The sequence below is a fragment of the Podarcis vaucheri genome, assembly GCF_965113315.1.
Source record: "Podarcis vaucheri genome assembly, chromosome: 1".
Taxonomy (NCBI): domain Eukaryota; kingdom Metazoa; phylum Chordata; class Lepidosauria; order Squamata; family Lacertidae; genus Podarcis; species Podarcis vaucheri.
The window spans coordinates 116,672,241-116,699,474 of record NC_138759.1 but is presented as its reverse complement, the minus strand read 5'-3'; the positions used below and the strand labels follow the sequence as shown (position 1 = coordinate 116,699,474).

Here is a 27,234-nt window from a genome sequence, read left to right as displayed (position 1 = left end):
TTATTTGCTATTCTGATAAATAAAACATGAAATAAAGTAAGTGTTTTAGCATTTACTTCTAAATTGCTGGAGAACACTGATTATGGCTTGGGTACTATTTCACATTCCTTAAAGAGGAAAAATCACTGTGATGACATTAAAATATAGCGGAGTTGAACGCAAAAATCGGTCGGGGGTGGAAAGCACAAAGTTGAGTTGATAATGTTTTTACAAACTTTCTGTAACCCAAGCTGACCTCTGATGTATCTTTCATGGGCAGGATAAAGAGTGAATCATATTATTATTATTTATTTTTTTAAAAAAACAGCACGGGGGGAAAGGGTGAACTAATGGGACTTTTCTGCATCTCAGCCAGTAGTATTTTCATTACAGTTGCATGGAGATTTCCATTTTTTAATGTTGTTAATAAACTACTCTGATTAATACTTCCACCCAATTAAACAAACACAGCAAAAACTGGCAGAAGATGAAAACTTCACATGCCATGGAAAACCCCGAAATGACATGTGCCATTTCTACAGAGGCTGCACTGCCAAGTAGAACCAGATGGCTCGGCTTAAAATGTTTCAAAACTTGACACATTTGTCATTTTGTCACCATTTGCCCATGCACTCTACACCAACAGAACTTCATAGGGAAATAAATCCTGCAGTTTTCTGTACTTCGTAGAGGATCCCCAAATGCCTTCCCAAACATCCCTTTGCAGCTGCACTCAGCTAAATTCAGTTACAAGAGGGCAAACTATAAACAGACCATGCCTTATTAAGCTAAAATTGTTCTGATTCTCCAAAAAAAGAGATCTGTATCATTGTCTAATAATATCATTTGTTTCCCCTTCTGTTTTCCACCCCCACCTTTTTTTTCTTTTTTGCATATATGTATAAAGAAGGCCGATCGCCGAAGAACTGATGCTTTTGAATTATGGTGCTGGAGGAGACTCTTGAGAGTCCCATGGACTGCAAGAAGATCAAACCTATCCATTCTGAAGGAAATCAGCCCTGAGTGCTCACTGGAAGGACAGATCCTGAAGCTGAGACTCCAGTACTTTAGCCACCTCATGAGAAGAGAAGACTCCTTGGAAAAGACCCTGATGTTGGGGAAGATGGAGGGCACAAGGAGAAGGGGACAGCAGAGGATGAGATGGTTAGATAGTGTTCTTGAACCTACCAGCATGAGTTTGACTGCGGGAGGCCGTGGAAGACAGGAGTGCCTGGCGTGCTCTGGTCCATGGGGTCATGAAGAGTCGGACACGACTAAACGACTAAATAACTAAACAACAACAACAAATACATGCATACCTGATTTCAGTCCGTGCCTCTCAAAGGCTGGTTACTGTAAATGATACTCTATGATACACCTGTGTTTTTCGAACAGACGCCTCAGCTTCTTGCAGTGTTAGCCTGTTTTGGTACTCCTGTGCAATCAGTGTCTCATATTTTAGTACAAAGATATGAAACACGTCGGAATTTGGCTCTGTTTGATAAACAGCTGCTTAAACATTCTTTTAAGGAAATAACAAACCCCAAAGACATGTGTATCTTCCCCTCTGCCATACACCCACAAAGAACAGTCCTAGCAGTGTCAATAATAGGAAGCTTTAAAGGGATAGAAGAGACATTTGATTCACAAAACGGGCCTTACGTGCAATGTTTGCAATCTACTTTGTCCAAATAGATACCAGCAGAGCACTCCTCTCATATCTACTCTGAAGTAACTCACATTTAAATTCAGTAGTACTTACTCTCAGGTAAGTACGTACAGGTTGCAGCTAAAGGGAGGAGGGAGACATATGGTGTGCTCACATTACCACCTTAGAGAGCAGTGTAGTTGTTGCCTTTTCGTTGTGTTTTACAGCTCTCCCGTGCTGCACAGCTGTTCAGATCAGCACAGCTTCATTAGTGTCAGATTGGTTTGCGTTTGTGCACATACCAGGGGGTGTTGACTAGAGGGGATATCTTTACTCTATGCATATGTGTTCAGTCCTTGGCCAGAGACAAATTAGGAATGGTTTAAAGGACTGTGAAACAGGTTTGAGAAACAAAAGGCAGTATTTTATAACAAATTACAGGAAACGTATACCTTTTGGATAACGTTATAGTAACAGAAATTGAAAGCTCAGCGCTGGAAACACAGTGAGTGCAAATGAGAGTGTGAACACAGTTACATTCCCTAAAGCATCTCCATGTGGAGTGACTGTAGCCAGTTCACTAAAAACCATCATTCTGTGAATGCTTACGGCACCATCTTGTGGAAGCTTTTTAAACGTACACTGAAACTAGCTGGGTGATAGCTAAGAAAACAAACATGTCATAGGAATGAGCATTTTCGTTTTACAATTATGTCGCTGGAGATGATCTAAGTGATTTTGGTATTTGTATGAATTCTATTTGTTTGTACGTATATAGTAAAAAAGGGGGGGAGGGGAGTCACGAACATGCTTCCACTATACATTTGACACAGTCGTCATTGTTACCTGGGGTACTCAGACTTCATTCTCTTCCCCATTGCCCCATATACAAGAAGTCTTTTCCTCATTCCTATTTCCTCCTACACATACCATGTTTCTGGTCCCCCCCCCAAGTGCTCTTTAAACAGTTAAGGAAAACAGTATCTGGAGAATATTCAAAATCTGAAAGGGATAAAGTTGCGGCCATAGTGACCTTAGTAAATGAAAAGCAGGAATATAGTGAGAATGCACACAGTGCTGGTTGTAATGGTACTAATATACTGAAATGTGCCACTGTGGAGTTGAGCAAAACACTAGAAAAGGCCATCACTGGACAATGACCTCACAGGTACTTTAGGAATGGGAGCCCAGTTTTTCAGTGAGCTTAAATGCTGGCAAGTTGTTGTTTTTTTGGCGAAAGATATGTAGCTACAGAAATTCACCTCCGCACACCCTCGCGCACACATTTCCACAGCACAAGAGGCACAGTTTTATATTATATTCAACAACTTAAATACTCTTTGACAGACCAAGGCCCTTTGCTGCTTGAGGAGAAGGAGAGATGCTTTCCCTCTGTTCCACTTATAGAAACCAACCAAAAACGGCAGAGAGATTTAGTGCAATTTATGCCCAAACCTAAACACAGCAATATATATCAAAATTAGAAGGTCAAGAAGAATTATAAATAAGGTCATCATCTGGTGCTGAAAAGGAGTAACACATACGCGCTTGGAAAGCCTTTCTGCTTACCAGTTTGTTTCTGGAGCCTTAAAGACCTGAATGATTTGGGACCAGTGTATCTTGACAAGCACCAGCTCCCTTAGGAATTGTCCTGTCATCCAAGATTTTCTACTGAGGCCCTGCTCCATGGCCTCTGTCATCCAAAGAATAGAGAGCGGACATGAGAGACAAGACGTTTTCGTTGTTGTTGTCACAGCACTGAGGCACTTGTAATGCTCTGTTGAAGGAAGTCTGTCTGGCCATGTGGCTGTTCACCTGCCAGCAAATAAGCAGGAGCCAGGGCTTTTTTCAGCCGGAACTCGGTTCCAGCACCTGTCAAGGGGTGTGCCATTGCTATTTTAAGAGAACGAGGGAGGTGTTCATGGTGAGTTCTGGCCCTTCTTTTTCTACAAAAACAGCACTGCCAAGACTGTATCTTTTTTCAGTGGGTGTTTTGGGGCTTTGCCTTTTAAGATGGTATTTTGAGTCCTGCCATTTTCATATCCAAGTTGTGTGTGTGTGTGAACTTTGGTGTGTCGTTTGCCACTTTGAACATTTTTATAGCAAGGAGGGATGCAAACATTGAAAAAAAGATGAAGTAGTTTACGTCAGTGCCAATAAACAGCATTAACTTTAGGTGATGGGTGAACCTGCTCTAGGATGTGAGAGGGACTGTTGGGAAGGAGGGAACTAATTTGTTAACTAGAACTAGCAAAGAGCCAGTGTTATAGCTGCACCTCCCCCTAAATGTAACTTTGAAATGGCCCGCTTACATCTTGTTTCGTGTTTATTCCTTCAAAACACAGCCTGATCTGCCACAGGTGTGAACTGCAAATGTCAATCATTCTATAGTTCCATTCAAACCAAACAAAAGTGGTACAGAAGCGAGGGGGATTCTTTTTTTTTAAGGTGTGAAGTATTTACATGGAACAACTGCAAAAGAAGTGAAACTTCCAAGGTGTAAAAGGGCGAATGCTTCACATCTATGAAAACAAATAAGCTCTCGCTACTGAGATTTTAAATCTGTCACTGCATTAATACTTTGCTGCACCAGCAGAAGCTGTTCAAAAGCAGCTACCTCTGTCTCCTCCAGATAGTGTTTCTTAAACACAGACACCCTTTTCCATCTGTCTTAGTATAAGAAAGGATGATGGATACTGTTTTTTTAAAAGGTGACCTCCAAAGGATTATTTAAAGAGAAAATAGAACCCAAGCATATTCTGCATCTTTATGAGAAGAAAAGAGACACTCTCTCTATATATATCTATCACAGCCCAAAATGAACCAGCAATAATTTTATTCTTGTAACATTTACTTGATCTCACAGGGCACTGGGTATTATCAGACAGAGTGCAATTTAGCCCTCTAAAACATTAGCTTTCAAAGGCTGAGGCAGGCTTCTCTAAAGGCGCATGGATAAGCTGCAGGAAGTGTGGGATTTCAATTTGACCCTCACTTAATGAATCTTGTGAAAATTAGGTGAAATGTGGTTGATTATGAGCCCTATCCCTTCTGCTGATTTGAAGTGTGATGACATTAACAAGGTAAGCTATGCTACCTCGTATTAAAACAAACAACATAATGAAATAAAACATTGCCCCACCTGCTATCTTAGCACAACTGCACATGACATTACATCACTTCTTGGTGCCTAAACCGAACCATCAATATAGCACTTTTGAATACTCATGTATACAGAAGTTTTCAGAAATTACCGTATTTTTTGCTCTATAAGACTCACTTTTTCCCTTCTAAAAAGTAAGGGGAAATGTGTGTGCGTCTTATGGAGCAAATGCAGGCTGCGCAGCTATCCCAGAAGCCAGAACAGCAAGAGGGATTGCTGCTTTCACTGCGCAGTGATCCCTCTTGCTGTTCTGGATTCTGAGATTCAGAATTTTTTTCCCTTCTTGTTTTCCTCCACCAAAAACTAGGTGTGTCTTGTGGTCTGGTGCGTCTTATAGAGCGAAAAATATGATTTGTTCCCCAACTCTTTGTGGGGAATCAGGGGAATCAGGGGTGAGGAACCTGATGTTGCTGGACTAGAACTCCCATAATCTCTGACTATTAGTCATTCTATCTGGGAGGGACAGGAGTTAAGGGTCCCACTGCAGGGACACAGGTTCTCCACTCTTGCCCAAACAAGCCCATGCATAGTTGAGGAAGGGGTGGGATGGTGCCTGAATCAGTTCGCTTTGTAACTGCTGTGTTCCTTCTATCTTCGGATTCAAAGATGCACAGGATAGCAGGCAGCAGCTGTTCCAGGCTGCTAGAGCCATCCACCCACTCTGCCCAGCCCATTTGCATCTGCAGCTCCCTCAGTAGGTGAAGAATTGCCGGGAGTTGTGGTGGTGGTAGTTTATTGGGTGGGAATTGTGACATCACAATGGAACCAAGTGAGAAGCTGTGGCCATTGGCCACACTAGCTGGGGCTGATGGGAGCTGGGACTCTAATAACATATGGAGCACCATATGCTCCTCATCCGTGGTCTGGAGCAGGGTTTCCCATACTTGGGTCTCTCCAGCTGTTTTCAGACTACAATTCCCATCATCCCTGACCACAGGTCTTGCCAGCTAGGGACGATGGAAGCTGTAACCAGTGTGGTGTAGTGGTTAAGAGCGGTAGTCACGTAATCTGGGAAACCGGGTTCGTGTCTCCGCTCCTCCACATGCAGCTGCTGGGTGACCTTGGGCCAGTCACACTTCCTTGAAGTCTCTCAGCCCCACTCACCTCACAGAGTGTTTGTTGTGGGGGAGGAAGGGAAAGGAGAATGTTAGCCGCTTTGAGACTTCTGAAGGGGAGTGAAAGGCGGGATATCAAATCCAAACTCTTCTTCTTCTTCTTCTAACCCAAAAACAGCTGGAGACCCAAGGTTGGGAAACGTTGGTCTAGATCAGGGGTAAGGTGAAGGTAAAGGGACCCCTGATCATTAGGTCCAGTCGCAGACGACTCTGAGGTTGCAGGGCTCATCTTGCATTATTGGCCAAGGGAGCCAGCATACAGCTTCTGGGTTATGTGGCCAGCATGACTAAGCCGCTTCTGGTGAACCAGAGCAGCGCACGGAAACACTGTTTACCTTCCCACCGGAGTGGTACCTATTTATCTACTTGCACTTTGATGTGCTTTCGAACTGCTAGGTTGGCAGGAGCAGGGACCAAGCAACGGGAGCTCACCCCGTCGCGGGGATTCGAACCACTGACCTTCTGATCGGCAAGCCCTAGGCTCTGTGGTTTAACCCACAGCGCCACCCGCATCCCAGAGCAGGGGTAGTCAACCTTTTTATACCTACCGCCCACTAATGCATCTTTCTTGATGGTAAAATTTCCTTACCACCCACCAGTGCTGCAGTAACATGAACCCCCTACTGCCCACCTGGAATCCTGAAACGCCCACTAGTGGGTGGTAGGGACCAGGTTGACTACCCTTGGTCTAGAGTACAGTACAATACTCAAAGAAATAAATTAAAGCTTTCTTCCAAGGCTGGCACTACAGGGAGCAAACAAAAGGGTGGGAGGCTTAATGTCTCTGACACTTTAGATCAAACTTAAAATCTCTCTCTCTCTCATATAATGAAAAAATGTACCTGTGCTGGCACCTGCAAACAAATTGCCTGTGTTCGTGTTTGCAGGTAGCTTCCCATTATTCAGCTGTTTTACTCTTTTCAGATGAGACTTTCCATTGTAATGAACCTGAGCTTGCGCTGCTGAGTTCAACTGTATATTGCACACATCACAGAAGGAAAACAGTATCTTCTTTTTCTCTTTACTTAATTGACAGTCAGCCCTGTCGTGTCTTAGTCCTTTATCTTCAAAGCTCCTCAGAAATGCAGATTGATTCATAATTCCATCTCCAAATATGTGGTCAGGACTTGCCGGGTGTTTCATACCTACACAAAAGGGAGGGGGAAAGAAAGGAACAAAGGAACGAGGTCAGAAACCAAATAAAAAAGTACTTCAAGTCAGCATTTTCTTTCATAAACCTGTTTTTTTATTATGCACTATGTACTACTCTATTCAGTTCTGCTAATAATTATTATAATAAAAATATATAATATTAAAAATAAATATAGGCAGTGCGTCTCACAGTTCTTCATAGGCTGCTGTTCCTGCAGATATATGTGACACAGGCTATGGCTCAATGGCAAATAAAAACTGTTAGTATTCAATTATTGGGAACAAGCTTCATTTTCTTGTTCCAGTAGTTATTTCTTCTTTTTAGGGAGAGTTTTTATATTTCTTCCAGTATAAAACTTCTCAATACAATATTCCCATTTCTCTCCTTCCGCCTCCCACTTTCATTTCCTCCGTTAAATTTCGGATGTGCATATAGTTGCTTAATGCAATCAGCAATCTACTAAAGCCAATGGATGAAAAAATGTTGTTCCCTTTCTCCGCTTCATTCCTCATATCTTTATTAATCTCCCTCTGTACAAGTTAACATAATACAAGATGATCTGTAAAGTTAATAACCACCTTTAAAAAACTGCTGCTCCGGGACCAAACAACATGGTATTATATCCATGACCAGATCTCCCAACATTTACACTTTTGCTTTTCTGCAGCAAGGGAGATTGCGTGGGTTCTGTATTATTTTTCTGGAGTAGCAGCACTGAGGGTGGAGAGGTTGAGTTTCCGCCATCACGTCTAAGTACTACGTGCAAATGCTGCTCAGTCACTTCAGATGGTTCAACACCCAATACAGCAACATGCGATGGAAAAAACAAAAGGGTACTACGTGCTTTCATACTGTCAAAAACCCTGAAGGTGTCAATTTATTCAGTAAAACCTTCTACAAGCCTGAGAAGCTCTTCATTAGGAAAACGATTTATTAAATCCATGCCCTGGCACAAAGCTGGCACAAAGCATGTTACTTTCTATTGTTATGGGTAATATGCATGTTACTTTCTATTGTTATGAGTAATATGTAATGGTGTATGTTCACTGACAGACAAGAATCTATTAGCAGAATGCAGGTGGAGGTGATTTTGATCAACCCACCCTCCCCCAGCAGCACTTTCTCAAATTTAGAGGGAGTGCAGGGTGTTATGGAGGGGTGCTGAAATGTGGTGGCATCATCATCATCATCATCACTATTGTGGTTGTTAGTTTCTTAGTGGCTTTATCTTGCCCAGGGCAACCCAAAGCGACTTACAACCAACCAACCAGATAAATTAAGATTATGCATCTCTATTATTTATTGTCGTGATTGAAAAGGTATGGCATTCTTAACACATACCCAAAATACATGAGTTTTGTTGTTTCAAAATAAATGACTCAAAACAGACCAAACAAAGTGTGTCTTTCGGAATAGGCGAAACACGTGAATTTTGGGGGACACACCTTTAATATTCCAGCACACCCTTTTAGGACACCTGGAAACACAATTTTGACTGCATCACCCATGCACCACGCCGAAAGAGAACAAGCACAACTAGAGAACTAGAGAAGTAAAATATACTTCCTTGGGTAATAAAAATAATTTATTAAATGAAAAACAGAACTAGAGGTGATTTTGGTGGTTTCCCAATCATCAAAGAAACTCTCCCAGGAACTCATAGAAATCTGGGTCTTAGCATCTTCCAAAAATGCTGTAAGAACTGGATTTATAATAAAGAACTGGATTTACAATAAAGTATTTCTATTCTATTCTATTATTTCTATTTATTATTTTTATGGTGGTAGTTCTCTCTCTCCCTTTTGCTCCCAGCTTATATATATATTTACCGTATTTTTTGCTCTATAAGACTCACTTTTTCCCTCCTAAAAAGTAAGGGGAAATGTGTGTGCGTCTTATGGAGCGAACGCAGGCTGAGCAGCTATTCCAGAAGCCAGAACAGCAATAGGGATTGCTGCTTTTGCTGCGCAGCAATCGCTCTTGCTGTTCTGGCTTCTGAGTTTCAGAATATTTTTTTTCTTGTTTTCCTCCTCCAGAAACTAGGTGCGTCTTGTGGTCTGGTGCGCCTTATAGAGCGAAAAATACGGTAACTTGTTGGGATCAGATCCGAGTGCTTCTGACAGAGGGTGAGTGAGGTTATATACATATTTTTACATATATAAAAGTTAAGAAGTGATGTGAGAAAAAGATAGGCGAGGCAATACTTTTTTTAAAAAAAATAATACCATGTTAACCCAGACAAAATGTTCAAAATGTTCATTCTCTTAGGTTTTTTTCGTTTGCATTTTAGTGTCCCCCCCCTTAATTAAATAGAAGTACTACTTGAAGAAGAGGCAGCTTTCCACATACAATGTTGCCTTTGTCACTCTTCTGTCATTTATAAAAAGTTATAATTATAATTGCTACTTTGCACTTTTTTACTTATTTTTAGCTCTGGATATTAATTATAACCCCCAGGAGCCTGCTGAAATTGACTTCTGTGCTACAGTGCCACCTAGATGTTAATCCTTCTATGGAGAAATGACAGTATCCTATTAATATAATATAGAATAGTCTCTGATAGTCTAATTTACATGTGGCTTGAAAATTCCATTTGGATCTAAATAGGGCCACCCCTCTAAGGGATATGATTCAGAGTTACTAACTGGCTATGGCAGGGGAGGGGGCAATATAAGGAGGCCATTAAAAAAAAAAATCTCTGGACCAGTTGCCATAATTTTAGGTTTGTTGATAAGAGTCTCGATCTAAGCTATTTTTATTATTTCTAAGTAAAAGTCAGCAACATGCATTATCTCTCTTACCTTTCATTTAAGCACTATAGGTTTACTGCAGGATGCTCTATGTAGAGCTTCCCTTGTGCTTGTTCCAGAAGTATAAAGACTTTTCCCAATGACTCCTCAAAAGGAGGCAAAATCACAGGAAAAACCATAAGGATGAGGAACCCTGGGAGCATGAGGCAGAGCTTGTTAAACTGAAGGCAAGCATATAGATTGTTGCTTGCATTCAGCATATCACCTAATGTGTCTGGATGTGTGTAAGGAAATTGAAGTTCCATGTTCTTCTTCAAAGACCATCCTGTATTCCCAAACTTCCTCCTTCCTCTCTCTGAAACGGAGGAATTAATCAGAAGTGATGGTGTACAATTCATACGAGAAATAGTAGAGCATGGCCAGATCTTGCAGAGGCTAACCAGATGTTTGGTAGCAATATTTTTTTATTGAAAAGTTTTCAATTATAAAGAAATAAAAGTGATGCAAAGAAAAAGAGAGAAAAGAAAAAGGCGCAAAATGTGTAGAAAGGAAGAATATACATAGGCAATACACGAAAAATACCCTAACCCATACATTCTTATATAATTTTGATATTATTATCCTAATACAAACGTAAATATTAATAGCCTACTACATTTTGTATAAAGTCATTCCAAATATTGCCCTATTTATCCAAAGTTGTGAGCGTTACCATATTATCAATCCATTTATTAAAGCGGATTATATTCTTTATTCTTCATCAATATCAGTCTCTTGGCTACCATTAGAGCATGTAGAATCCATTTTTGTTGCCTTGATGTTAACTTCCATACAATAGATACATAGTTCAGAAGAATGTTCTCTGATGAAAATTTTAGCTTTTTCTGGACGGTCATAATTATACAATCCAGCACTTTCTCCCAAGACTTAGTAAGTATAGAACTCTGTACATCTGGCAACCCTCCAGATGTTGTGCGGTTACCTTTCCAACCATCCCTGACCACTTGCCCTGCTGGTTGTACCTGATGGGAGCTGGAATCTTAAACATCTAGAAGACCACAGGTTATCTTACCCCCCTTGCAGATGGTCTCCACTCTACAGTCCTCCAAATTCTGTGGGTGTCATACAGCCCAAATCTCATCTTCCCTCCCTCCACATATTGCATTTAAATGTAGTTGTAACATTACAACCAATCTGACTGCAATATTTTCTTCATGAATTTCACATGGCCATATATTTCCTCATGCAAAGTTCAGGCAGGTTTTCTTGTTATCCTTGTAGCCAAGGAGAAGGACGGAGAAATGTATTTTGCACCACTATGTCATCTCTTCTGAGGGTGGGGTGACCAGAATGTGTACACGGAATTCTAAATGCAACCACGTCATCGATCTAGATACTTAATATTCTGTAATATTTACTGTTCTTAGCTGGGAGACCCAAAAATAAATATACCCGAAATGAGCTAAAAGTGTCTTCTGTTCCCGCTGCAGAATGCCTTAACAGTGGGCAAAAGCATCTAACAATTTTGGAGGGTGGGGTAGTCATGTATGGAAATACACTATTATAGTCCTCCTTCAGATAAATATTTATCCTTATATTCAGTTTGTAGGAATTATATTACAGTTACAAAAGTGTGGTATATGATAAAATCGGGGGGGGGGGGCAGTTTGAGCAGGAACTTGTGGTAAGTGAGTTCCCTTACCCTTTTTAAAATTAAATATTTATTTTTTTGTTGGGGTGGGGCTGGAGCGGATATACACCCAATGCCTGAGCCAAAAATCCACCTATATCTGTAATCAATAAAGTTGTGGGCGTTTCTAATCCAGATCATTACCTGCTTGTGTTTATTAATCACAACTTACTTTTAGCCACTGCCTGGGGCAGCGGTGGGGGGGTGGAACTGCGACTGGGCCTGCAAAAAACAAAAAAACTTCCTGGTGAGTTCCCTCACCTCCCCCCAGAAAAAAACACTGGATTTAAGAGCCAGTGTGGTGTAGTGGTTAAGAGCGGTAGTCACGTAATCTGGGTAACCGGGTTCGCGTCTCCGCTCCTCCACATGCAGCTGCTGGGTGACCTTGGGCTAGTCACACTTCCTTGAAGTCTCTCAGCCCCACTCACCTCACAGAGTGTTTGTTGTGGGGGAGGAAGGGAAAGGAGAATGTTAGCCGCTTTGAGACTCCTGAAGGGGAGTGAAAGGCGGGATATCAAATCCAAACTCTTCTTCTTCTTCTTCTTCTTATAATATGGAATGTATCCGAACCAGTTCAAAGTGTGAACCAGTTACTAAATCATTTTTTTGAAGTTAGAAATGGAAGTGCTAATGAGGTTTAATACAGGTATAGGCTGTCCTGTGACCCTAGACATTGAGAATCTTATCACTTTTCTGATGACTGCTGAAAAGCACGGAGATTATTCACATTAATTCAGCTATTGTTAGTGTTCACTGCCAATGCTGTACGGCACCATGCAGTTGTTTCATAGAAACGATGTAATGCCTAAGCAGCAGCCCTTTCCATTAACAATCTCTAAGTGCTATAAGTCACTGGAAGGCATGATATAACATTACAGCTAATCAGATTAAGTACCTGCCCATCTCTATTACCAAGTAACTTTTAATTCATAAGGATAGTGGTGCCAGCAACTGTGCTTAGCCACCCCTCATAAAAGCTCTGGGGTCAAACTCTCAGTGACAGACCACAGAACCATAGAGTTGGATCATCAAATCCGTGGCCTTAAAATGATGTACACATATTTAAAACATCTCCAGCAGTTGCCTGCCTAATGATAATATTTTCCTGGAAACCACCAAGGATAGAAATTACAAGGCATCCCTAGGCACCATGTACACTATTGCTCACTTGTTATAATACCTATATTAAATCAGCAGCACATTTAAAATACACTTGGAGGGATTAGATGGAAGCAGGGGACATGGATATTGCTGTGTTAAAAGTCTATTAGCAAAACTGATGTTGCATCTTTTTGGACTGTATAGGGATGGCTGACACACTAAAGAAAAAATAAAAAAATTCCTTCCAGTAGCACCTTAAAGACCAACTAAGTTAGTTCTTGGTATGAGCTTTCGTGTGCATGCACACTTCTTCGTGCATGCACACGAAAGCTCATACCAAGAACTAACTTAGTTGGTCTTTAAGGTGCTACTGGAAGGAATTTTTTTATTTTGACTATGACAGACCAACACGGCTACCTATCTACACTAAAGAAATATATCCTCCATGTAGTGTTATAAGAACCTTTGTCCAGCTCACAGAGATTTAATCCTCTTTGGGGTGTACTGGCCATTCGTGGGCATCCAACTTGGATTTTTGGCTCCACGGGAACAAGACCATCCCATTCAAGTCCTTCTAGCCTTAGATTTCAATGTGGCGTGACACAAACTCTCACTTGATTAAGTATTGTATTTTTCTGACTGTTGCTTGGGTGACTGTTTCCTCTCTACTACACATGAACTCTTTTCAAGATCCCTGGCCAACTCCTGCACCTGATGAAGCCCTTGCCTACAAAGCTCTTGCCACGATACATTTGTCAGTCGTTAGTGCATCACATCCATGCATTATTTCCCTGCTGTTTCCTAAATCTATCTTGAGATAGATTGTTCCAGGGTTATCATAAACAGGTAACCATATTCTCTTGGTTCAAGTGTGTTTTCTCTAGGATAAACTCATTCCATTCGTTCAGCTATTTCACAGTTTATGTACAATGCCTTCATTATATTTATAGTTTTCTGTTCCTCCAATTCCCCCCTCCCCACCCCAGTTCACCATTCTCCTTGAAGAATGGCACCAAGGACAAAACATTGTCCTACACATGAGGTCTTATTAGTGCTGACTACAGCAGCATAGCCTAGTTTTCAAGTCTTGGAAATATAGCTCCTGTTAACACAATGTAGAGCAGCTTTTTGTAAGGCTGCATTACACTGACAATTCCTGTACCATTTAGGTCAATGTCATCAGGACTATTGCAACTTGGTCTGATTATGCATATGTTTCATCGGCACACACTTTTTCTTTGTCCTGTGACGTTTTCTCTTCCTTATCTGCCCTGGAGTATTGTTTTCCTTTCTCTTCTAGCAAGGAACTTTATTTCAACTCTCAGCAGCTACAACTAATTTCTGCCTTTGCACTTACTAGGCAAACATACTTTCTCTTAGTGTTTGATTCCCTTTGTACTCCCCCTTTTGACTTTCCGTTCATTAAGAAGGTCCCTGACCAAATCACATCAGTTTCCGGCAGTTCTCACCATTCTTTCTCATTTTGCATGGCTGTGGCTCCTAACTATAGTAATGGCTTTCAAAAGCTGCCATCCCTATTCATACACTCCTTTTCATATAACTTAATCTTTCCATGGTACTTTGCTTAATGACACTGGGATTGTCAAAATCTGCTTTTCTAAAGTCTAATGCCCGCATCCTCCCTCTTCCCTCCTTCCCTCAGGTTCTCCCGCAGTCTGTCTTTTTTTTGCAATCCTTTCTGCTAAGGTGCCTTTTACCTTCATCAAATCAAATTTAAAAAGCTTAGCCAGGTATACAAGGTCAAACATTCTCAAATCACTTTTCCCCGCCACCCTATGTGGTATGGTACCACTTGCAGTTTGAGACTTAAGAGGATTGGGGCAGGGGGGGTACTTGGAAGGCTTTTAACTCTGTAGAGCTCAGATGGCGCCATTAGAAGTTTAGCTGGTAATGGAGGGGGAAGAAGTAGCTCAGGACACAAACACAAAGCCTTGCCCAGTCCTCTTCCTCCCCCCCAAACCTTGGGACTTACGCACCAGCTGGAGTTTCCTGACATTTTGACAGGGCATCCAACTTGCATTCCCAGCAGTAGGTGCGGGCTTCTGTACTTCACAACATTCTCTAATCCAACTGCCCCTCTCTGAGCCCTCCAGCATCAGAGGAGGCAGATAAATTATAGAGGGTGTACCTAGGAAAAAGCTGCAGCTGCTGAAAGTGGTGGCACATACATTTGTTCACCACAGACCACAAACATAGCCCTGAGGTGGTGACTTATTTCTCACACAACCATCCCTAGTTCTATAACTTATGACTATGGGGAAAGGCCACAAGCTCACTGATAAAGCATCTGACTTGCATGGAGAAGGTCTCTAGATACGGCTGGGAATGTTCCCGTTGTGCAGACCTGGAGAGCTGTTGCCAGTCAGCCAGACAGACCGATGGTCTGCCTCAGATTCCCATATAGGGTAGGATTCAGATGTAGGGTAGTATCTTTGGAGGCAATTTGGGTTGTTGTTGGTTTTTTTTAAAAAAGTGTGAGATGGGCCTGATGGACAAGACGGTAGATTGCTGGCTGAGCCACCTTTTTCCAGTCTGTGCAACATTCATTGCTCTACTCCCTAGCCCCATTTGGCTTAATAGATGGGCTAAAGGCAATCAGGCAAACACTAGTGTGTTTTGGCAACTTTGTGCTTCCCTGAAGACCCTAGCTTGGGAATTAGGAGCACTCGAAGGTGTTTCACTCATGCTTCCTCGAGTGTTATATAGTCCCTCTGCAATGCTTGGAAGGAGTATGTGCCATATCTGGTACTGAGCAAACGTTACATGTCTTTCCTCATGGCCTATGTATTATTTCATGATGCATAGCTAAAAACTGTAGAAGCATATGGTCTGAGCCATCTGGGTTACAAGTTCCACTGGGATACTGCAGTGAGCAGCATATGCAGGACACCTTGCATGCAATTTCCAGCAGCGTTAACAAAAACACAAGAGGAGCTATTGTTTTCCCAAAGGCAGTGCTGATAGCATTTCATGTGCATTTCATTTGGGGGTGGGGTGAGGAGGATGAAGCGAACCATCTTTCTACCACAAAACTGAATGCAGAACTGTGATACACAGTGATAAGGTAAAATCTGCATTGTTTATGAAGTCATCCTTTAAGCCATACACTGACAGATTTTCATCCCATAGTAGGTTTGCCATTTCCCTCCATCTCCACAATTTTTATAAACAAGCAGCATTGCTTTCAGAATGTCACGCAAGAGCTGAAGGAGATTACTTTATGCTTTTTCAGATGCTGCCAATGAGGGTGTTATTTGTAAACCTGGTAGCTATTATGCTTACAGACGCTGCTCTTATAACAAGGCTTGTTAACAGGAGTTCCTTCATCAGGAAAAAAATATATCTTGGCCCCTTTGAAATACCTGCTATGTCAAAATGCAGTATTCGATAATGTTGTCATATATGGGTGGGGAGAACAGATTGGGTACAGATGTAGTGTGAACTCTCTTTCTCTTGCATTGGATCTTCATTTTGAAAAGGATTATAACTCAAAATAACATCCTGAGTAGTTAAACTGGGAAAATAAGCAATTAGATTTATTGACTTTTCACAGGTGATATTCTACAAGGATTTGTCAATTGACAACAGTTTGCCAACTGCTAAAATATTTCTATACCACGTTAAAAATGCAATAATAAAGCAATCGTTGTGTTTTAGTATTAGGACTCTCGATTTTTATTGTTGTAAAGGACATGTGTGTGCTGCAATTTATTATACTGTTCTTATTGTATACCACTCTGGCATCTGTCAGGATAAAGGACAGTCTAGAAAAAAGCAAGCAAATAAACAAACAAACAAACTCTGCTACTGAAATTATGGGTTGGGATCAAGGCACCTGAAGGATTGACTCTCTCCATAGGAACTGACCTGTTCACAGAGATAATCAGAGAACCCTTTTATGGTTGCCATTCCCACCAAGACTCAGAGGTGTAGGAAGGTGTGTGTAGCCCGCCCCGGGTGTCATCCTTGAGGGGGTTGACAAAATGGCACTTACCGCGGGGGTCAGCACTTACCGGTAGTTCTGGCCGCACTGCAGGTGTGCCATTTTGTCAACCCCCTCAAGGATGAGACCCCGGGTGGGCCAAAACAGCATTGTGGGGCTTGCATCTGCCAGGTCAGTGTTTCCCAACCGGTGTTCCGTGGCACACTAGTGTGCCGCGAGACGTTGCCTGGTGTGCCGTGGGAGGGAGGCGGGCGAGTCGGGCGGCGAGAGGCGGGGCGGCGGTGGCGAGGAGAGGCCGCCCAGCGCGGGGCTCTCACCGTCTGCCTGCCTGGCTGCCTGCATGGCGCTAACGTCACGGGGCTGTAACGTGCCCCACATAGGCACACGCGGGGCGGCGAGCGAGCTCCCTCCCACATCCCATCGCCGCTCGCTTCGGCCGGCCTACTGGGCTGTCGCAGGCGGAAGGCCTGCGCATGCACGAGGTTTTCGCGCCTTCGGGATTCCCTTCACGCCTTCCTCCTCCCGGGTCCTTGAGAGCGCGGGAAGCGGCAGCGCGAGACTGGCGTTGAGCCTGGTAGGTATTGCGCTTGCCAAGGCAGTCATTTGGGAAATGAAAACTTGCAAAGCAAGCAACCAGTTCAATCTGAAGTACGTGTATGCTTAATATCCTGTATCTGAAACCTGTTCTGCCCCCTCCCCCACACTTGGTGCCATTTTCATCTACACATGCAGCAGAGTAAGTTGACCCAGAATAGTACCAATTCAGATGGCAGATGGGAGAATGACAGTGCTGAATGCTTTCCCATGTAGAACAGTCCCTGCAAATAAAAACCTAGCATATTTGGAAGAGGGATGCTAGCCTAACCATTACCTTCTATGCTGTTACTATTTTTTTTTTTTACATAAGTAAAAAGTGACCTTTCCCCATCTGGCATGGTGGTGTGCCTCAATATTTTTTTCATGAAACAAGTGTGCCTTTGCCCAAAAAAGGTTGGGAAACACTGTGCCAGGTGGACTCCATGGGCAGCTTGCCACGCCGCCCCCCTGGGCGTGCATGGATCACCACACCACCACCGTGCACAGATAGCCACCACCACCCCACCCGTTCTGGGTGCCAGAGCAGCTAGCTACACCCCTGCCAAGACTATCATAGATGCAATGACTGACAACTAGAGATAGTGACTTTTGGGTGATGCCTTGATCATGGAGTGCTCTCCCCAGAAAGGCTCACCTGGTGCCCACTTTGTTCTCATTTTATCACCAGGCAAAGACTTCTGAAATAAATAAATAAATAAATAATCCATTCATTTTTTAGTATTATTTCCAGTGCTGGTTTTTATCCTGTTTCACCACTGCTGTTTTATGTTGTGTAAACCTCTATGAGGAGGTTTTTGAAGCCTGAGAAGATATAAATCCCTAAAGCAAAATTTATTGGGCATTCAACATACAAGCTAGTATATATCTAAAATCTTGCTATGCAGTTGATTTGTGATACTTATTTAGGCCTCAGCTTAAGTGGCCACATGCAAGGATGATGCCAAAGGAAAAAAGACAGAAAAATGAGAGAATGGAAGAAAGGCAAATAGTTCCTGAAAAATCAGGTTGTTTGGAAAGTGGAGTTTTCCTTGGAACAGGGAGAAAACATGGCAGTCACAGCTGAAATGGGACAGTTGGAGAGCAAGAAGTCAAAATTCCACATGTCCAAACTTTTGTATACACCTAAGAATTTATTTGACTCTGGGTCTTAATGTTCTATTCAGTTTTGAAATTCGATATAGAATCACTAAACTAATTGATTTTATATATGCTCTTCTGCCCTTTTGCTATCCGAAACTCAGAAGTATTATTCAGAGACTCATATTCAGAAAATATGAGTGTATATATTTTTAAAAATACAGATTGTTCAGTTCCCACACTGCAAATTGTATTTTATTGTAAAGGGCAATAGACACCAACAATTAAATAGCAAAATGCTCAACAGCAGGTTTTTTTTTAAGAGCCTCTATATTGTGAAACTTCAGTATTAATGGGATGTGTATTAAGCACGTAAAGAAATGAAGAATTCAAAGACAGCAGCATCAGCTGAAGCACTGTTTAAATTACTCAATTAAAGTTCTGCATGTTTATTAAATTACATAAACAAAACAAAAGCCTCGACCAGCTGAAGCACAAACAAAACATCTGTTAGAAACAAAAACACCGCACAAAAATTGTATCCAAAGAATCCCAGCTCTCACTTCCACATTTTATGCCACAGGTAAAAACTAGATGTTCACCAGTAGAAACAGGACTGGGAACCTTGTTTTCAAAACTGCAAGGGTGACAAGCAGGGAGGGTGTTATTTTTAGGGTAGAATATGTGAATGAGCAGGTGGTAACCTAAACTCTTTTTTCACCATGCGCTTCTTCCCATGATATTTCAGAAATTTCTGCCTGCTGGGCTTGCAGGACAAAGTTTCAGGAGATAACAATTAAATACTCCTTCCAAGGACCTGCAATTTCTTCTCTATAAATTGTGCCTGCCTTTACCACCCCTCCAATGGTGATTCAGGTTCCCAAACGCATCTCTGTTACTGAATGTTTAGCTTCGCCTAATGTATAATATTCATCCAAGCCACACTCCCTATGAACACAATTATACTTTTAAACAAATGGGTAGCCAAGCTGGGAAGAGCAACAAAGAAACAGCAGGGCTTTGCGACCTGCCTGGACAGGGGCTACAGGAAGTATGGAGAATGGTTCTTTCTGAGTAAGCATTACCCCAGTATACAGATCATGGTTGGGAGAAGTGGCAGCCCTCTGCAGTTCTTCTTCTGCTTCTTTGTTCTTTCAGGATGATGAATAATGTTTCTATTTTTATAAAGTACATTAGTAGCCCTTGCATTTTTTTTTATTAAAAAAACTGCATACAGCCTGTGCATAAGATTATTAAATAACATTGCCACTATGCCTTTTATGAGCCAATATTAGTTAACTTACTCATGACTTGTCTTGTAAAAGTACCAGTAAAAAAACAACCCCATGCTAAACCAATCCTACACTAATTCTCAAACAGAGGGTAATTTCCTCTCTATGCCTTGCACTCTGCCTTTAATCTCACACTACTGCAGGAAGGTTCCCATGAGGGTAAGGACATACTACTGGTTCTTGACACAGATGACTTCCAGTGGGCTATGACTGACATCTTTAAGCAATCTCTCCTGGGCCAGTGAGATGTTATCATAATGATATCTGCTCCCTGAAGCTTGATGTCCTTCAACTTTGTACCTTGCGACAGTGCTGGAAAGCCATAGGTCCAGCATTAAAGTGTATTTGGCATCCAGGGAAGAATCTGCAATGGAAGCTGCTTGAAGAGATACATCGTAGAGATCATCCTTCAATGTCTTTGACGTGATAGCATCCAAAATCAACAGGGTCTTCCACATAGGAGTAGAACTAGCAAACTCTGAAATGGTGCCAACTGCTGTAAGAGAAGCAGAAGAGCCAGAGAGCCGATTCTGCTGTTCATTATAAGTATCTATGGCACCTGTACGTAGAACTACTATTGAACAGAGAGCTACTACAGGTGCATAAACAGAAGGCACTTTTGAGACAGTCCGTGAATGCCTCAGGCAGAGAACAGAACCTGTTGACAAGGATGTAAGTAGCTGGACTCAACCATTCTGTTGAATGAAGAATATTTTTTAAAAAAAATAATAAGAAGTGAAGTGAAAGGTTTACATAGGCCCTCGGGGAAAGGCAGTCTTAAGCACTTTAGGAAGTGAAAAAAGCCCTTTCTAAACCCATCCCTAGGTCCACAGAAAAACTGCAAAATTTTCACAGCTTTAGAATTTTAATACTTTCAGGGGTTTTTTTTGTCATTCAGGGTTTTTTAAAATGCAGCTGGACACAAAATGTACAGTTAGAAAGCTGATGATGTGCAGTTGGAAAAAGGGTTGTGTGACTAGACACCTTAAAAAGCACTTGAATGTCAGTGTCAGGGGCTGTACACACTCAAATTATATAAGGGTACATTTTGCTTAGTGTACATACTAACAAACCACATTAAAACACCTACTTCTTTTTGGCCTACAGTGGTACCTCAGGTTACATACGCTTCAGGTTACATACACTTCAGGTTAAAGACTCCGCTAACCCAGAAATAATACCTTGGGTTAAGAACTTCGCTTCAGGATGAGAACAGAAATCGGGCTCCAGCGGCGCGGCGGCAGCAGGAGGCCCCATTAGCTAAAGTGGTACCTCAGGTTAAGAACAGTTTCAGGTTAAATACATACCTCCGGAACGAATTAAGTACTTAACCCGAGGTACCACTGAACTTCGTCTACATATCTGGGAAGGTAACACTAGAGGTGGAGCTAGCTGCTCCAGCACTTGGATCGGCCCGTGGGGAGCGGCTAGCCACCCAAAGGGGTGGCGCATGTCCCACGGGGTGCGCTGGTGGCAGGGAGCGTCCTGGGGGAGGGCGCTGCCCATGCCGATGTCAACCCCCCCCCCAGGGATGGCACCCAGGGTGCGCCGTGCCCACCGAACCCACCTTGCTCCACCTCTGGGTAACACTTCATCACATCCTTGCAAATACTCTTAAAGTTTGTCTGTTTTTGTGCCTTAAGCCGATCTTGCACCCTATGTTCCTTCTTCTGCAACCGATGCAAAACCGTTGGTCTGTGGTCCCACAAGTCAGTGGTGGCATACTAGAATGGATGTTATGATAGAGGTCTTCTGTTTACACAGAAATGCCAGCACTATGGTGCTCTTGTAATTTGACAACTCTGTGAAGAATTTGACCTTGTCCCTCAAAGCCATAGAGTGCACACTCTCAACACACTCAAGTGTTCAATATTTTATCAATGGAAACATATTTATTTATTGCTTTCTTCCAGGACTGCTACACTTGCCACTTCCCTCCCCCCCCCTCTACAAACAAAAAAGCATAAAAGTAAAAAAGAGAATATACTAAACCATCATAGAGGGGTGCACTCTTTAATTGTCTGCATAGGCCTTGCAGATTTCAGATTAAAACTGCAGAGTGCAAGTGCCTCCCCACTTCCAGCTACTCTCTGAACACTGGAGAAGAGACCCTCTTAAGAATATTAGGGGGTGGAAGTGGGCAGGGGAAGGACTAGACCATGTGAAAAATGAACATAGTACAGTGGTATCTCTGGTTACGTACTTAATTCGTTCTGGAGGTCTGTTCTTAACCTGAAACTATTCTTAACCTGAAGCACCACTTTAGCTAATGGGGCCTTCTGCTGCTGCCATGCCGCCAGAGCACGATTTCTGTTCTCATCCTGAAGCAAAGTTCTAAACCAGAGGTATTGTTTCTGGGTTAGCCGAGTCTGTAACCTGAAGCGCATGTAACCTGAAGCGTATGTAACCCAAGGTACCACTGTATTTTAGCTGCAGTTCATTCATTTTCAGCTTTGTATTCTTTTTATTTAAAAAGTGCGCCTAGGCATTCCATTGTTGTGCCCATAACCTGGGTTTAAGGTACCATTTAGCTCTGAATTTCTCAGTTTCTAACACTGCCCCTCCCCTTCCACAAACACATTTACAGTGGTACCTTGGGTTGCAGACACTTCAGGTTACAGACTCCGCTAACCCAGAAATAGTACCTCGGGTTAAGAACTTTGCTTCAGGATGAGAACAGAAATTGTGTGGCGGAGGCGCAGCTGCAGTGGGAGGCCCCATTAGCTAAAGCGGTACCTCAGGTTAAGAACAGTTTCAGGTTAAGAACGGACCTCCAGAACAAATTAAGTTATTAACCTGAGGTACCACTGTAAAAGGGAATAGGATGTTAATCTCTAATGCTGTTGTGATGAGCCAGAGCCAGGACCCTGAAACTTAATACACCAGGATCCAAGATGCCAGCATGAGAGATAACAAAGTTATATAGCCTTTGCAAACAGTGGCAAAACTGCTGCAGGGATGAAGAACAAGTTCAGAAACTTTTGCTCAAGTGACATTATGGGCACTAGCAAATAGATACCCACACACATACTGTGTTATCCCTTTTTAGCTGCCTTCTAGGAAAAAAGAATCCATTTCCCCCCCTATGTCCAGTCTGAAGAAACCGCCCAAAATCTAAAGAAATGCAGTTTTACTGCAGACGGCAAGGGGACAGGGCAGTAAGAAACTACATCTATACTGCAAGCAGCAATAACACTATTATAACATTTTTCAGAGCAGTATGGTAAGTATGTATATACATTGCTTTTCAATGCCATTCATCAGGGAACAGGCCTGATGTGTATTTTTGGTCTTTGTGGAAGCTGCCCAGAGTGGGCAGATGGGCGGGGTACAAATAATATATTATATTATTATTATTATTATTATTATTATTATTATTATTATTATTATTTGATTCTTTCACAATTATTAAATGTGTATTAAAAAAGAAGGAGTGCGAGACACAGGGAACGGGTTGATACAGTGGTACCTCGGGTTACATACGCTTCATGTTACAGACTCCGCTAACCCAGAAATAGTGCTTCAGGTTAAGAACTTTGCTTCAGGATGAGAACAGAAATCGTGCTCCGGTGGCGCGGCAGTAGCAGGAGGCCCCATTAGCTAAAGTGGTGCTTCAGGTTAAGTACGGACCTCCGGAGCGAATTAAGTACTTAACCTGAGGTACCACTGTACAACAAAATCCCCTCTCCTAGATTGTGCTTAGAGATATGGCCAACTCTGATCAATTTATAAACAGAAGCAAGGGCGGACCTTACTGGAGAAACAAACAAACCTGCTCAATATAAGAGCAAAGATTTATTCAAATTAACTCTCTCTTGAGACATGAACTAGGAACACAGTACATCAGTATTTGAAAAACTCAGACTAAGAGAGCAAACTCATTTGGGAACTGCAGCTGCTGTGCTTTAGGGATTTGGATTAAAATCCATCATTATCTTTCGGTTAATACTCTTTCATGGACCAATCAGTGGTCATATGGTGTTTACCAGCCCTGCACACTTAAACCCACTTGAACAGCCTTTGTGCTATAATTTGTGCCTCAATACAATCAGATTACTTCTAATCTAGATGATTTGTGTCCTTTATGGAGACAGATAAACCTTAATCCTTAGAGTCCTAAAGTACAGTTTCCAGTTTTTTTCCATTTTATGACAGATAGCAAATACAAAAGATATATCGCCATGATTATGCCGATGATGCTGTGTTTTTAAGGCTCTTCTGAACAAAGCAATAATGAGAGCACACACGTTGCACAAAAGCTGTAAGCAGTGGCAGTGCAAACAGCGGCACAGACTCCTAGACCTTTTAAAGAAGTTTGCTTAATGTTTCCAGTTACAGATGGGTAGCCGTGTTGGTCTGCCATAGTCAAAATAAAAAAATTCCTTCCTGTAGCACCTTAAAGACCAACTAAGTTAGTTCTTGGTATAAGCTTTCGTGTGCATGCACACTTCTAGTGTGCATGCACACGAAAGCTTATACCAAGAACTAACTTAGTTGGTCTTTAAGGTGCTACAGGAAGGAATTTTTTTATTTTGCTTAATGTTGTAATCAAGCTCATTCCACACTCTGAATATTGGGAGTGCCCATTTTATAGCACAGGAGTAAGGGGTGGGGGGTGGGGAGCATTTAAAATATACCACAACAAAGAGTAGGTGTGGCTTTTTTAATTAAAGGGTAATCCACTTAGGAGGAGAGTGATCATCTAAAATTTAATTTGGAGAGTTGGAGCCATGAAAGACTCCTCTGCCAGTAAATTAATCCGAGAAAATGAATCTGCATAACCACAGATTTGCAGCATGTTACTGCAGAGCTTAACAGACAAGCAACTACAAAGGGATGGATGCTGAGGCAGCATTTTGTAAAAACAAAGTTTTATATCAATACTCTAGAGGAAGTCCTGAATTTCTTTTTCCTTTTGACTGGGGTCAAGCCTAAGAAGAAGAAACACTGTCCCTGCGTCCTTGGTATTGAAAAGCTTGCATTTGGCAGAGAAGATGCAGAGCTTGCCGTAGAAGTCCAACAGAATTTGCCTTATTTCACAGCCCAGTTTCACAGCTTGGGCTCACATAACTCATTTCACAGTACTTTGGCTGCTGCTGTTGCTGCTATGGCTCCGTGTGAGGAGAAAGCACTCTGCACATGCTCAGCAGTGCTTATCTTATCACTGCTTCAGCATATGACAGCGACATTCCATAATGTTATGAAGCAGGATTCAGCATAAAAATGCGACTAGTTCAAAATGACTTTGCTCCATGTACATGCACTCACTTAAGATGCATGCCGCTCCGTAGCAAACCAAGCAGCAAAAAAAACCACCCCATGCTGTCTTTAACTGAGCTGGACTTTGCAAAGGAACTCTTAAATCGCTGCAAGACCAGAAATGAAAGTGAGATTACAGGCTCATCCATTTTAATACAGTGTTACTTGATATACAAAAGCAGCAGTGTTCCATGTGCATGAAGTTTAGATCCTTCGACTCTAAGGCAATGAATCGGAAACAAACAACAATCAAGAAGGCGCTTGAAGCTATATATACGAACATCAAACATACAGTCACGCAGGGTCTTTGCCTGGGAAATAAGACCTTGAGTTTATAATATAATCAAGTGACAGAACAGTCTCAGCTGACACAAGCAAGGTTACAGGAAACAGACTAGACAACTCAATAAGCTCAAAGGCTGGCATCCAGGGAGGTTAATGCGTGTGCACACAGCCCTCCTGCAAAGGAGACAACAGCCTCTGGCACCTCAGAAGGTGGTGATGTGCTCCTCTTGACCCTTGGGGGAGAGGCAGCTGCCTAAAGAAGAGAGGAGATGAAAAAACCCTGAGCATGCACAAAACGCTATGAGTGACCCTGCAAATCTGAGCCCTTGTATTTTAAAGCGGTATGTGTGTGTGTGTGTAAATGAAACATAGAGGACTGAAAGGCTACAAACTGTTTTTCAGATTCCTTCTTTGCTTGCTTTGCCACCACTTGCATTGCCTTTGAGGTCATTTTATTTATTTGCTTCCTTTGGGCAAGACTTTTTTAGAGGAAGACTTCTTGCCTTTTATTCCTCGACTCTGCAGTTCAACTACCTTTACGTTGTATTGTACAGGCAACACCCCATTTATGTACATTCAATATGCACGCACACATTGCGCCAAACCCAGAAGTGTCCCAAAACGTCACAAAAGGGGGAGGAGGCAAGGGGCAGTAGGGTTGCCACCCATCCCTAGAAAAAAAAATGGGATCACCCCATTTGGGGACAAAAGTGTCTCCTGTCCTACTTAGACATATTCGAGCTCAGCCAGCCCCAAATGGTAGCTGTGTTGCTGTGGGTACGGCTGACGAGGAGCCCAGCCTGAGCAACAATAGAGAGACTGCTGCTCCTCCTTAGCCGCTACCAGTGTAGCATGGCACATATCCACTGGTGCTTGGCCCCCTCCACTGCCCCAACCTGACTTCTCCTCCACCTCCTTCATGCTGGAGTCTCTTCTGACACCAGCACGGGTGAGAGGCTGGGGCCGTGGCTCAAGTCACGTGTGGAAGCTGGCCATCTACCCCTTGCCCTTGCTCGTCTATGTGAGTCAAGGAGAAGAGCAGGGCCAGAGTCGTAAAGGAGGCAGGAAGCCAAATGCAGAGAACACTCCTCCACAAGGGGAGTGGGACATGGTGTCATAAAAGCATGTGTGCCCCCCGCCAATCCCTACCCACCTGACTTGTCCTGCATTTTGCTTGTTTAAGAGCAATGTGTTACTTTATATTTTTGTAACATTTATTTGTAGCTATTTTAAGACTGTTTCCAGTACAGCTTTTAAACTCATCCCTGTGTTGGAGAGCAAAATCATTTCTACCCTGCTCAAGATCCGAATCAGGAATTCCACCTGCAGCAACTCTAACACAACAGCAGCAATTATACTGCTCTTCTCAAAAGGTTGGACTTTCTCTGGTTTGAGGAAAGTGGGGATAGCAGGGACTATGCAGAAGGGTGTTTTTTTCTTCCCTTCCACAACAACCTTGTCTTGTAATAATCCAATAAACAAAATGTTGCAATCTCACACTAAGCGCCTGGTGTGGAATCACCCTTTGCCTAAGAAATGTGAGGTTATAATCAGTTTTAGGTGGTATTTATACAGATTAAAGGGTTGCTTCATATATTACACGTCGTCCCTGAGTGCACGTTGGTTAAGTGTTGCATTTCCTTTTGTGTGTGTATCATGTTGAAACTCATGGTTCCTTGCTGCAGAGTATCAGAGCTCTACCCCCCCATAATTCGTGCCTCATTCTGCAGGGGACAGAAAAATGAAGTGCAAGAGAGGAAAGCACTAATCATGCTCAAAAGCTGCTCAAAGTTATTGCACTAGAAAGCAAAATGCCTGCTTTGACCATGCAATCTACTTTCTTTATTTTCAATAAACTCGCGGGCTGCTTAATCCCACTTACTGATGCCTGCACTCTACTTCCTACCTTGGCAAGCGACATACAATCTACTCAGCTCACTTGCTTAAGAGGAGGCCTGTAATTTTTGAGGCCCAAATGCAAGGACAAAAGTATTGTTGGTTGACTTTTCTACATGTGGCAGCTTTACGTTCAGTAATTTTTAAATTCGTGATTTGACTCAGTATATATAGGAGTTTCAGCAGCCATGGAGAATGAGACAACATAGGTTAGATGATGCCTTATATTGCCAACGTCTGCCTGATGGTGCTGAGTGAACAAAAA

The 27,234-nt window shown here is 42.4% G+C and overlaps 1 protein-coding gene and 1 long non-coding RNA gene across 7 annotated transcripts in view; both read right to left on the bottom strand.

Moving 5' to 3' along the window:
• The window catches only part of ZNF385B (zinc finger protein 385B), a 189,251-nt gene that overhangs the window by 144,749 nt on the left and 17,268 nt on the right, over window positions 1-27,234 (bottom strand). For 5 of the 6 annotated variants that reach the window (XM_082200997.1, XM_082200993.1, XM_082200991.1 and 2 more), the window contains exon 2: window positions 6,748-7,050. In XM_082200997.1, the coding sequence (XP_082057123.1) occupies window positions 6,748-7,048 (301 nt within the window). In that variant the 5' untranslated portion in view covers window positions 7,049-7,050. Of the gene's footprint in view, window positions 1-6,747; window positions 7,051-7,636; window positions 7,701-27,234 lie in introns of those variants that run through there. The other variant, XM_082200994.1, reaches the window with a different exon arrangement.
• On the bottom strand, window positions 2,969-5,018 carry LOC309519982. Its single transcript, XR_014214106.1, has 3 exons — window positions 4,770-5,018; window positions 3,197-3,320; window positions 2,969-3,082 (listed from the first exon to the last, which is right to left on the bottom strand). It is a non-coding gene; the product is annotated as an uncharacterized lncRNA (long non-coding RNA).